At 38.5% G+C, this 13,461-nt stretch overlaps 2 protein-coding genes across 2 annotated transcripts; one reads left to right on the top strand and one right to left on the bottom strand.

Moving 5' to 3' along the window:
• Positions 1–6,821: 6,821 nt before the first annotated feature.
• med9 (mediator complex subunit 9) lies at positions 6,822–8,317 on the top strand. Its single transcript, XM_061711999.1, has 2 exons — positions 6,822–6,927; positions 7,842–8,317. The coding sequence occupies exons 1-2, from the start codon at positions 6,845–6,847 to the stop codon at positions 8,059–8,061; spliced, it is 303 nt and encodes a 100-aa protein (XP_061567983.1). The 5' UTR covers positions 6,822–6,844; the 3' UTR covers positions 8,062–8,317.
• A 3,888-nt stretch (positions 8,318–12,205) lies between these two features.
• On the bottom strand, positions 12,206–13,257 carry LOC133422011 (dexamethasone-induced Ras-related protein 1-like). The gene is made up of 2 exons (XM_061711869.1): positions 12,930–13,257; positions 12,206–12,819 (listed from the first exon to the last, which is right to left on the bottom strand). The coding sequence occupies exons 1-2, from the start codon at positions 13,198–13,200 to the stop codon at positions 12,296–12,298; spliced, it is 795 nt and encodes a 264-aa protein (XP_061567853.1). The 5' UTR covers positions 13,201–13,257; the 3' UTR covers positions 12,206–12,295.
• Between the last annotated feature and the right edge of the window lie 204 nt (positions 13,258–13,461).

Here is a 13,461-nt window from a genome sequence, read left to right on the forward strand (position 1 = left end):
TCAGAAGTCCCTCTTACTCCTTTTATGGAGTAAGAGGGAGTTCTCGAAGTTGTCGGTTTGTTGGTCCTTTCCATCAGTTGAAGTCTACCATCTAGTGGATGTTTGTGTGTATTCGCTGAAAAACGCACAAAAGTCTCAATTTCAAAGTGAGTTTGGCTGTTTAAAATGCGCCACAATCTTGTGAAAAAGAAAGTACACTCTTATTATTTTCTAAATTTTTACATTGTGCACTTTTGCACTTCAGTCAGTGGTGTGAAGGTTTGGAATAAACTCAGCCAAGGACGGAAGCAGACTCAGACTGATGATTTTCAACAAGTACAGGGATGATGATCTGAGGTGAACCAGGATTTAATATTAAGTCACCTCAACAAAAACACAATTTTAAACTCTGTCATTATTTATTAACCAAAAATAAACTAAAATGCTACTATGCCCTAACTGCTTCAGGGAAATTATTTAAGTAATTTTCTGTGCGTCTGTCAGGCCGAGGGAAAACAATACAGTGCATATTAACTCTTGAGCTCTGATTTAAGAATTCCACATCTTGGCAAAATGATCAGAGGTTTCTGGTTGTATTTAGATAAAGATTCATTTTAATGGAAGATGAACCAAAACAAACAGCTCTTAAAAGATTGTTTTGCATTTTCTTTTCAGATCCAGCCCAACTTGTGCCCACAATAATAATAATAATAATTAGTCATAACATACTGTATTCTGAACATGGCAGGCTTTTCTCGTAAACAAGGTTTACAAGAAAAGAAAAGAAGATCGTCTCCAATACCGCCATAAGTATGTATTTTGAATATAGCTGTACAAACAACAAACTTGTTTTTCGCTCCCAGATTATTTTCTTTGTCTCTCATACTTAATATGTTTTACTTTTGTCATTTAAGTATGCCCAAACAGGTTAAAGCTGTAGAAAGTGAATGTGGAGCAGATAAACTGCATATTGCATCCATATTTGATTTTCTTTTTTCAATATGAATTCTTCCCAGAAAGGATGGAAGCATAAACTTTCCAATCAATACATTTCACTCGTCGGTGCATAGCAGAGATTCATAAATTATGCTGCTGATGAGTAACTGGATGAAGAAAATAAGTTGTTGTTTAAAAACATTTTTTTTCAAACCGTTTTGTCCGGCTACAGACGTGGTGATAGAAATACGAGAAATTTGTAGAAAATTGTATTGTCATTTCTATTGTATTAAATATTATTCTTTCAGAGACATGCACAGATCCAGGCTCAGTTGTCTGTTTTACTTTTAGGTAGGTTATAAATTCATTCCAGATATTAATGAAAACAATCAACTAGTTCTTAATGGTAAGTATTCTGTATTTTAATGTGATGTATTAAATAGGAAAGTTGGTCGAGTGACTAATGTGCAAACAGGTTTTAAATTTCTACCTGAGTAGATTTGCTTTCTTGGCGATTGTTGGAGAAATGAGGACTGGATTTCTGTATTCAATTGGAGGATTGTCAAGTTTAGTATACACAATGATGGAGATAAAGGGATTTTGATGCTTAAAATGTTGGAGAGTTCCTATGTTACTGTTGACCAGAAAAAAGAACATGCGGGCAGGACCATGTGACGTGAAAGTAACCAACAGTGTCACCCATGGTGCACTGCGTGTTGCATGATGTGATCTGTGGATGATTTTATACTAAATAATTTTTAAATTTGTGTTCTTCATAATCGAGAGGATGTTCTTGCAGATTTTGTCCAGAAATCCTCTTCCCATTTGCAAATCAGCATTGGATATATGTTTGTAGATACTAGAGAAAAGTTTTTCTGGAGACAAGTTTAAAAAGTTTCAGGGATGTCTGAATCTTTCACAAACAACATTCTCCCTGATAGAACACATCCTCTTAAAATGATTTAGGAATGATTTGTCACTTGTGAAGGTCATAGATAAAAAAAATAAATAAACTGAAATTCAGCAAGTATTATATGATCTGATACGTGTAAAAGCTAATGGCATTTAAATGTTTGTTTGGCATCAAACAGCTGCACAATTGTCTGTTATCTTAACAAAAACATTTCAAGTCCCAAACAGACAAAGCTCTTTTTTCTGTACTGTTTAGATCATTTAGTACGCAGTAACACTGCTTGCTGAAAACCTGCATAAACTCCTCTCTTGCACAACTCCCTTTAACCCGAGATGAAATACAATTATACACCAAAGTGGATCAAAGAGCAGGATGTTATTAGAATACATGGAACAGCTCCAGCTTTCCAGGAAATGTGACAGTATACTGGCCTTACTAGTGCCAGTTATGAAGGAAATTGAGTCTCCACACAACCATTAGGTTTTTAACTAAATTATTCTATCTAAAATGTGGCTCTCAGGTACCAGGAATCAAAGAGGAGACATACTCAGCACACTGATAATGTCTCCTCTTTGATTCCAAGAAAGCATATATATACACATATATCTGCATTCTGATAACTCTGCCAGAGAAGTGACCCAGACCCATCTGTTGGAAACTGTCAGCTGTCCTTTAACGTCATTATAGGGGGTAAATGATGCAAGCAGGCCGTTTGGGGAGTGCTATGGAGAGGTTCAAAAGGAAATGTCCTTAAATAACCCATCCCGAAAACGTATACAGCTCCCTTGGTAGTCATGAAGCTTGCTCTAAGATGCATATAAGAGGTTTTCCAGACGGATACAAATGTTTTATATCTGTTCATCCATGGGAAATTCAGTCAGGGGTCCGAATTTTAACTACTGATGATCATAGGGAGCAATATAAAAAGACAAAATATGTTGTTTTTTTTTCTTTTTAAATTACTTATACTACTAAAATCAAAAGAAATCATTAAAACATCGTTGGTAAAATAAAAATATGTAGACATTCTGTTTATTTTGGTTTGCTCATAAAAACAAGAACCTCTTTCGACAGTTGAATAAATAAAACCCAGTTGATTCATATATTTTAATGACTGACTTATTTTGAAAGTAAATTGCAGGTACAACTTGAAATCAGAGAAAGATTGATGGTGTGAACAAACAATGCTTCTTGCTTTTAATTGGTCTTTTATTTCATTGCAGACTGCATGCATCCAAGATATTTCACATTCTGTTTCACTAACACCTGCTCATTTGTTGATTTACATTTGCATTAATTTATGCTTTGCCCTCGGTGTTATAATCTATTCATGAGTAATGGTTTTTGATGCACGACCACCTGGGAGATTGGAGGTCATGTGTGACCAGTTTAGACTTGCGCCCTTGCCCTTACACTGGGAAATTCCCCCTGATTTTTTGACAATTTACTGATAAACTCTATGTTCTCCTCCTAGCTTTACTTCTCAATTATTTTTTGGTAGAAACTGCTTTTCTGCCAGATCATATTTGCAATTATATGTTTCCATCTTTGTTACCAACCCACGACTGCCCCCCTTCCCAATCTCTGTTGGAAGGTGTTGAAGACCCCTTGTAAATAAATCTATATCAATAAATGAATCTGTTTTCAATAAATGTACACAAAATAAATAAATCTATACCCAATATATATAACAATATATACATACATGACTATATACATGCACACACATAACAATACACATTACACATAAATCCCATTTAACATGTCAGGCACAACCGTAGTAAATTTTTAGTCAAATGAAAAGTACCGGTAGTAGAAAACTGATCAGTCTGAGCAACTTTTAGTCCATAGCCAGACAACAATGTGCTACGGTTTTTAATACTGCATCAAAAATGTCAAATTTGTGACTTATTCATTTTCATCAAATTCTTTAAAAACTTCTTATCCTCTCAAATGTGTTTAATTGAAAATGAGAAGAAACTGTTGGATCAGAAAACATCTGTCTTGAGAGCTCATAAATGGGTCAAAGCTTTTCCTGTGACCCAAATGGTAAAGCACTTGGACAGCATCATGCCCTACAAACTCAAATCTAGGTCACCTATACAAACTTCATAGTTTCATCAATATCATGCTTAGAAATAGTGTGAGCAGAGCACCGATAATATCATCAACACTACCACTCATTCGGAAACCTGGCAGGAGTAAGTGCTCAATTAGCCACACGTATAAATCTAGGTTAAGTGTCACTCAGGCTACTCTTAATTTAATATTCCCTGTCTGCCCCACTGAGGTATTCTCACCTCTTTGGTGGCTAATGGGAGTGTTTCCATTTTGGTTTTCCCTACTGAACTCTGTAGGGGTTCAAGTGTTGAATCTTTCCATTGATGAGACTATATATCTGTGAAAATATATGCCCCCAGACCTATAGTTAAAAGGATCAAGAGATTAGATGACATTTCTCAACTAAGGAGTAATTTCTGCTCCAACAGGAGAAGAAATTAGTGGTTTTGTTTTGTCACAAAAAGAAAAGACGCCTCTTAATCTCAGGTAATTACATGGTCATATCATGTGTGCAGTATGTCATCTGTTAACATCTCCAATCAAGGTTTATTATTAACTTACTTTTATCAGTAATCACTCTCCCCGAAGTGACCTCCTTTCAAAATCATAACCTCATAAGGCACGATGGTTTGAAACTTATGGGTGATTGCAAGCCTGGGTTTATATTTGCACAGCTACAATATTTTAGTGCTCACTCAATGTGATGAGATCCAAAGAGTTATTATCTATTTTTTTGTCCACGTTTCCAGCTGTATTTTGGGAGTCATAAGCTGTTGCTGAGAAATACAAATGAAAGGAAGCAGTACACATGCTGGTTTTTCCTTTAAATCCATTGCAACGTGAACTAGACGGAACACAGATACCCAAATAAAGATACCTGACCTGAATATAACACTTCAATTTACAGCACAACAGACATAAAGCATGACACATTGTCATATATTTAACTATATTTGTGTCTGTCATGCACACTTATGTTTGCAGAGGCTGTCTGGTTTCACTTTCCAAGCTTGTCGTCTATTGTACTGTAGACATAGTGGGTTGATTATCGGTGCAGGTACTTCAAGTTGCTAGGTAGCAGGATCTGGAGCATTTAAGTTATATGCTCTATCACAGGTCAGGTGTGTTTGTTCTAAGTATTAATAGATTATCTTGGCCTATTTCAGTAAAATATGGGCCAATATTGAAAAGAATATTTACTTTGGAAAAGTCTTAGCAGCAGCATTACTATAATTGCAGAGAGGGGAAAGACTTTCATCCAGTTTGGGGCTCATCCTAAATGATACATGTAAGCCTTAAAAAAATAATGGGACTTTTTATGTATTATAATCAACTCTTGGAATAATCATTCACTCTACATTTGGTTACAGAACTTCAGATAACTCCGTATTTTTGATCCTGCATTTCATAAATCACTAACCTTGAAACATTAATTTAGTCAAGAAACAATATTCTGTAATTTAGACAACTCATCTTGTCTAAATTGAAACAGCTTATCTTTGATTTGTTTATTTGCACAACATAAAAAAACAGTACAAAAGTTTAAATGAACATAAAAAACATGAAAATGTGTGTGTATCTTCTTACATCAATAAATTTATTGAAAAAAATAATTGCACTTTTTAATTGAACTTTTTTCCCTATGAAGTGCAGACAGGATACTCTCCCACCCTGATCATGCTCTGGCCAGTCTCTTTGTAATTATGCCCTCAGGTCAGCGGTATTATGTGCCGGTGCGGAAAACAAACCGCTATGCAAATTCCTTTATTCCATCTGCCATAAGGCTGCTAAATGCACAATGACTCTTGAAGTTATCTTGCCATGAACTATTGTAAACTATGAACCATGAAATATTTGCATCCTGCTCTGCTGTGCTATCACTGCTTGTGGTTGTTGTTGCTGATGTGATCGGGGATATTGGCTGTTTGGTGTATTGTGTTTTGTTGCTATGGACAGGCCGACTGTATTAATGAATTGCCCTTTGGGACTAATAAAGTATTCTGAATCTGAATCTGAATCTGAATCTTCCAAACGGCAAGCTTATGAACTTTTCTTAAAGTCTGCACTTTTTAGTTCTTCAAATGCACTAATGCATTATTTTTTTCATGATACTGCTTGATTTTGTTCATGCGTGTATACTGTTTATAAGTTTCCCTCTCAGGTCTATTCATAGCTAGCTATTAAAATGCCAAATGTAATTCGTTTTTTAATATAGCTGGACCTCAGCAATGGATTTCCTTCCACTACTTTTAACATAAAGCAAATTACAATAAACTCTACTTTGAACCGAGAACACCTAATAACAAATGGAATTTGAATTTTAAAGAGTTTAATCTAATTCACAAACACTGGTGCAAAATAAACAAGCAATACTTAGCATCATAGGGGATCAATTACATTAAATTTGTAGTCTATAAAAAATGTTAGCTAGTTACAGATCACACATAATTCGAGTGATGTGCTTAGATTGTAAAGTCCCCCCAAAAAACAGCATTTATAGTAAGCATAATGATCCTGCATCACCTTTGACTGCATCTAGTTTCATTACTTGATTGCATTCTGATTCGGATACCCCCATTTTTTAATGAAAGCGTTGTCTACAAAAACTATTTCATATATAATTTGAGACAACCATTTTTTTTTTTTTCTTTCTGTCTACATACATATTAATGGTTAATACCAAGTTGGTAAAAACCTAAAGCATATATATGCATTTTAATGTATAATCAACTTAATCTATAACATATATTATTTTTTTAGATATATAAAATATATTTTAAATATATAAATACATATATATATATATATATATATATATATTTTTTTTTTTTTTTTTTTTTTTTTAAATAATTAATATAAACATATGAGACAACCATTTCTTATTGCTTGATTAAATGAAACATGTATCGGTCGCGGTGTCCTGACGTCATCAACCCGCGACGCGGACCAGGAGGAATGATGGCGGCGGCACCGGCGAAGCTCGAGAAGGAGACCGAAGACTGGTCTTTGCTGCCTTTAGTTCACGACATTATAAAGTGGTAAGAACCCACACGGCTTCGAGTGTCTGAACATCACGCGTGCATTCGCGGTTCAGCCTCTTTATTCATTGTAAACCATGAAGTTATGCATGTGGACGTGCCAGCTGAAGCTAACCGCTAACTGCCTACAGCACCTTCAAACATGGATGTTTAATGTGTGTGCAGTACTGGAGTTGAGGGGGGATGAGGGGGGATGGCATCCCCCCTGAAATAAAAACGGTCCAAATCACCCCCCTGTAAAACTGCCATCCCCCCTTTCCATTCCTTATGTCATTTCATCAATGAATGTGGTATTACTGCTATTTCAACATTTAGAGTCATCACCTGAAAAATAACTTATTTGACAATTTTCACCTGTTTCAAGTACATTTTCACTTGAAATAAGTAGAATAATCTGCCAGTGGGACAAGATTTATCTTCTTATTACAAGCAAAAAAAATCTTGTTCCACTGGCAGATTTTCCTACTTATTTCAAGTGAAAATCGACTAGAAACAGGTGAAAATTGTTGTTTTTAAGTGTAATAAGATTTTTTTTACTAAAATGAGACATTTTAACTAGAAATAAGACAAATATTCTTGTTAACATTGTGAGTTTTTGCAGTGATCCATTTTACTTATCCTGTGAAGGACAGAGAGAAAACTGTTTTTTATTTTTGTGTTTTGGTGTATTTGATGTAAACCCAGTGGATATTTAAAGCTTACAGAAGGCTGCATTTAACTGCCGCTATGTCATTCCTGCAGTATTTCTGCAGGTTTTTTGGTCACTGCTATTATTTTTAATATATTATATTATTTGTAATCAGCACAAATTATCTGTCCCCCTATGATAAAATCCACCATCCCCCCTGATTTTTTTTTTTACAACTCGAGTACTGTGTGTGTGTATATATAAATGTGTATTTATTTTTTCGAAGCATGGACAAGGACAGCCAGGATGTGCACCAAGAGCTGGCCAAGCTGAAGACGAAGATCCAGGAGGCTCGGGAGCAGATCAACAGCATGCCGGGGGTGGAGAGCAGCCCGCAGGAGCAGCAGCTGCAGCTGGCCGCGCTGCAGGAGCAGGTCCGCACCAAGAACCAGCTGCTGCAGAAGTACAAGAGCCTCTGCATGTTCGACGTGCCCAAAGCCTCCTGACATCGCACCGACTGGAGGGAAGCGAAGACACGGTCGAGATGAGGGAGAAAAAACACTCGTATATTGACTATGAACATGCGTGAAGCCCCGAGGACTGGGCTGGGATTCCTTCATCCCTCTGCCGGGGCTTTTGAACGGGATGCATTCTTTTGTTGGCATATTTGCTTTGTGGAGTTGACGTATATCTGTTGTAGATTTTCATTTTTTTCCCCATATTGTAATAAAAGGATTCATATATTTATACTTCACATTTTAATTGGGAATATCCATCTTTTCACTTTGCATATACCTACTCTATCCAGAGATTTTAAATTATTCCTCAGCAGCAAAAACAGTTATTCTGATTTTAGTAGATGGAGAGATAGATAGATAGAACTTTATTCATCCCCGAAGGGAAATTCAACTGTCCAGCAGCTCATCAAAACATAAAAATCAACCACACTTCCACTCAGACAATAAAAGCACATTAATATTAAAATAAACATGAAATATAAAATTTAAAAATAGCATGTAAAGTGCAAACTAAAATATAGGGTGCGTCCCAATACTCCCCCTCGCCCTCCTTTTCTTCCCTAACCCTAAATTTTGCGCGTTCCCGTGAAGGTAGTGGTGTCCCAATTCCTCTTTTCACCTAGGGGGAGGGGGCATAACGAGGGCTAGGGGCTGAGAATAGCCCCTTCAAATCGAGGGATTTCAGATGCTGACTTGGCGAGCGAGGGGGTATGAAGATTTCCCAGAATGCTTTTCGTCGTCATTTGCGGACTGAATCAAAAAAAAAAACATGGAGGACATTTCTGTTTTTTTTGGGAGTAAAATCAATATTTTGAGTTAGTTTCTGCATAAAAATGCATTTTGATTACATTTCTCGGCGCAAACCGATATTTTACTTTCATAATATTCACTCAGTGAATGTACATCATCCCTTTTTTGTCCGTTGTTCGCTAAGATCGCGCCGGAATGGTTACGTAAGCTACGTAAGCTACGCCGTAGGTTCCGTAAGCTACGCCGTAGGCTGTGTCTATTTAAAGCTCGCCGACCGAGGAAAACATGCTTTACAGACTCGTCTCGATTTTGAGCAAGCAAGCATTTTTTCATTTTTTTGAGTCAAATGGCGAACCGCAAAGAGCAGGAGGATATTGAACCCACAAATGTAAGTATAATGTCCCATGGAATTAAAAAAATCACAGTGCTTTTGTATGTTTTAACAGTAGGCTACACAGAAATACCACATTGTTTATTGTTTATTTTTAATACCAAAGAGTGAAATTACCGGAGTCAAATTACTTGTTGGACAATGTTAGAACCTGGCCAATAAAGCTGATTCTGATTCTGAGTTAACGTAAGATAATGCAACATGTGGCTGTTCATGATGAGTCGGGTAGATAACATTGCCGTGTCCTGTTAACTACTCGTTAACTCTCATATTTTCTACAAATTTGTTGTATATTTCACATTACTATAAGGCAGCAACGTTATTTGGGGGGGGGGGTTACGAAGTAATAACGTCGCTTGCTGCCTTGTTATCATAGTTCAAACTTTTTTGTTGTTTGTTTTTTTTTTTTTCGAGGACGTTTGTGCATTGCAGTAATCACATTTCATTCCAGAGACTCCGGATCAGGTCCGACACCTAATAAGCTTTAGGGCTACCAACGAGGAGAATTTTACAAAGAAGAAATATGCTGCTAAACCACTGTGGGAGTGAGTGATCTAGCTATCTGCTTGCAGAATATCTGTGATGGGGTCCTTAACCATGGTATAACTACTATTCATCACTGTTTTCTGTTACAGGAAACTCATCAAAGAGCTGGAACTGGAGGGGAAGGTGACCACAGCACAAATTGGCAAAAAATGGGAAAATCTTAAAAAAAATATAAGGTAAGCAATGGTTATGGTAATATTATCTGCTGAAGAGATGATGCTTAACAAAAAAAAATCCATGTAAAGTATTTATTAATAATCTTCTGTAAATTGTGTGTGTGTGTGTGTGTGTGTGTGTGTGTGTGTGTGTGTGTGTGTGTGTGTGTGTGTGTGTGTGTGTGTGTGTGTGTGTGTGTGTGTGTGTGTGTGTGTGTGTGTGTGTGTGTGTGTGTTATGCAGGACACAGCAGCCTCATGGCCTTTCTACAAAGAGATGCATGAGGTTTTGGGGTCCAGACCTTCAATCCACCTCCATGTTTGTCGGCGTTTTATGAAGATCCCTCGCAAATACTCATGGTAAGTTTAGCAGTAAAAAAAGCACAATCTTATTCCCCAGTCCTTCTTCCTATAGCTAGCTTGTGCTACGACCGGTGGTTCTCTAACTGTTATTTTCTTTTCAGAACATAATCGACCCTCCATCCTCACTGGTGTCCTCTCTGACAAATTCAGAGGAAAGCACAGAGGTAATTTTTATTTATACAGTGATAATGAACCTGGTATGATGTTGTGGGTGTGTATGATAGTCCAGTCATGTGTGTAATCAACATGTGTATCCATCTTTTTTTTATCTCAGAACACTTTGGAAGACGCCAGCACATCGGCCTCAAGCTCTGCCTCACCAGCTGGAAGAGGAAGCTGGAAGCTTCAGGCATCAGGTCCACTTTCCCCCCGATCCCCCCAAAAAAAGAAACTCTCTATGCAGGACTTCCTTCAAGCTGAGGCCGCCAAAGAAGACAGAAGATGTCAAAAGAATGAAGAACACATGGACAGGCTCCTGAACCTTTTAGAGAAAATGGTGGACCAGACACCTCATCAGCAGTAGCAGCACATACACTGCAATTTTTTTTTGTACATATTTCTGTGCAAATTTTTTTATATGGAACAGCACCTTTCTTTGTTCTGCGTGCAATGTTTACTTTTTTCTTTTTAAAAATTGTATTTGAATATAGCAAATAAAGCCTTTTTTACTGCAGATTCTCTTACTATCCTTATTTTACTATTGATCTTGTTGTACAGTTTATAATTTGAGACATTACCTTACTTTGAGAAACCCCAGAAGAGAAAACTGTTGTGAAACAAGTTTTATTAGACAATTTAAAAGTATTTCCAAGTGAGTAAAACCACACAAGTACAAAACTATATGAAGAACACATGGACAGGTTCCTAAACCTTTTAGAGAAAATGGTGGACAGGACACCTCATCAGCAGTAGCAGCACATACACTGCAAACTTTTTTTTTTGTAAATATTTCTGTGCACATTTTTTTATATGGAATATAAGTGCCATATTAACAGCGCTACAGCTGAAATTAAAACAGCTTTTGGCTCTCAGCTTCCTGATCAGGGTAGGGATGGAAACGAGGGGTAGGGGGAGAATTGGGACAGGCACCTGGGCCAAGTGCCCTAGATTTCAAGTGCCCTAAAATCTCCCCCTTCTTTTTTAGGGCTTAGGGAAGAAAAGAAGTGCGAGTGGAGAAAAGAAGGGCGAGTGAAGGAGAATTGGGATTGGCCCATAGTCTAGTTGTGGCAGAGGTGAGTGTGTGAGTGTGTGTGGGACTGAGTTCAGGAGGCGTTAAACCAGGGGTCACCAATCCTGGTCCTCGAGGGCCGGTGTCCTGCATGTTTTAGAGTTTTCTCTGCTTTAACACACCTGATTCTAATTAATCATCGTCATACGGTTGTCATTGAGGTATGCACAATTCTCTTAACGACACAGTCACTTTTATCACAGTGCAATGAAGCAGCGAAACATGTAAAACATGCAGGACACCGGCCCTCGAGGACCAGGATTGGTGACCCCTGCGTTAAACAGTCTTATTGTTGTGGGGACGAAGGATCTCCTGAATAGCAGTACGTTACATATGTGGGATTTTTCAGCCAATTATGATTTCAAAAATGTTTTCCATTGAACATGTGTAAAGTGCAAAATGCCATGTGTGACAAATTAACAGAGCTGAAGTTGAAATGAGAGACCAGAAGGGAACAGGTTATGAAAGTAACAAGTTTTATTTTCTCTTTATGCAAAAGTGGACAAGGACATAATAAATACACATGTAGAATTGAATTTGTTCATTCTGCACCAAAACAGTCAAGTTTCACCATGGTTCAGAAAAATGGCAAAGTGTAAACTTTTTTTTCCCTCTCAGAAAGCTCATGTTGAAAAGATTTACAGCATCTACAGGACTTTACAGTGTGTGACGGCCGACATGTGGTTGCAGTACAGTTTGCAGTCTTGTGTTTCCTGCATGCACCGACTGGTCACAGCAGCCCTGAACAGTCTCACAGAGACAAAACACTTGCACACAGACTGAGAAGGTGTCAGCAAATGACGCAGCCCTTCTCTTTGGCCTGGCTGCCGCCGACAGCTTTCCCTTTAATGTACATCAAGTCACTGTGCACGCTCGGCCTCCGTGCAAACGGCGCCACAATCCCATACGCGTTCCCGTCCTTGCACTTCTTATTTCGGAACGACTTTCTGTGCAGCACGTCGCAGTACTGCAGGGAGACCTTGCAGTGTCGGTCGGGGCTCATTTCATTTGGCAGCTTGGCCATGGTGAACAGAGTCTGGAACATCTGGTCGACGTTGGTGTTCTTCTTTGCTGATATCTCAAAGTAAGCGCAGTGCTCGTCTCCTCCAACCAACTTCTCGATCTCGTCCTCCTGCACTTCTCGGTAAAAGTCTCTGTCGCACTTGTTGCCGCAGACGACGAGCGGGACTTGCACGTTCTCCTTAGTTTTGTTTCGCAAACACGACTTGGTCTCGTGGATCTGGCGCTTCAGGCGCTGCACTTCTTGGAAGGAGTCTCTGTTGTCAAGACTGAACACCAAGATGAAGATATCACCTGGAAAACAGAAGATACAATGCGTTTTAAACCCATGTATATGAGCAGCGCGTTTGCAACCTAGAATGAGCGTGATTTACGGTTTAAGGTAGTTTGAAAACTAAACTTACCAGTGAGAATTGAAAGCCTCCTCATCGCAGGGAAGGGATGGTTTCCTGACGTGTCCAGAATGTCCAGCTGGTACACGTCCCCTCGGATGCTGTAGAATTTCCTATGAAAGTCTTCGATGGTGGGTGTGTACTGGTCATCAAACCTCTCATTCAGAAACCGAGAGATGATAGCCGTCTTCCCAACTTTGGTGGAGCCCAGAATGACCATCCTGTGGCAATTCTTAGCCGGTATGTTGAACTCATTCTCGGATGGGGACATTTTCTTAATCATAATTGCAATAAGTCGCACCCGCTGGTCGGTGGGATAGTTTAAGATCCACGTTGTGATGTGAGAGGTCTGAGCTCGCGTTGTGTGTGAGGCTGGTGGAGCGCAGAGCGAGCATTTATAGGGGGAGTTCGCCGCGCCTCCGGTGCGCCATGCGTCACCGGGCAGCTTGGAGCTGGAGCAAGACACCAAATCACACCGTTAAGCCCAAATTATGGTTCTGCGTTAAATGGACGCAGAGGTACGGCGTAGGGTACGCGTCACCGC

The sequence above is a fragment of the Cololabis saira genome, chromosome 21, assembly GCF_033807715.1.
Source record: "Cololabis saira isolate AMF1-May2022 chromosome 21, fColSai1.1, whole genome shotgun sequence".
NCBI lineage: Eukaryota > Metazoa > Chordata > Actinopteri > Beloniformes > Belonidae > Cololabis > Cololabis saira.

Coding starts and splice junctions, on each gene's coding strand:
- LOC133422011 (XM_061711869.1), bottom strand. CDS start 13,200: ATGATTAAGAAAATGTCCCCATCCGAGAATGAGTTCAACATACCGGCT. Junction 12,820..12,929: donor GAGGCTTTCAATTCTCACTG/GTAAGTTTAGTT, acceptor TCTGTTTTCCAG/GTGATATCTTCATCTTGGTG.
- med9 (XM_061711999.1), top strand. CDS start 6,845: ATGATGGCGGCGGCACCGGCGAAGCTCGAGAAGGAGACCGAAGACTGG. Junction 6,928..7,841: donor GTTCACGACATTATAAAGTG/GTAAGAACCCAC, acceptor ATTTTTTCGAAG/CATGGACAAGGACAGCCAGG.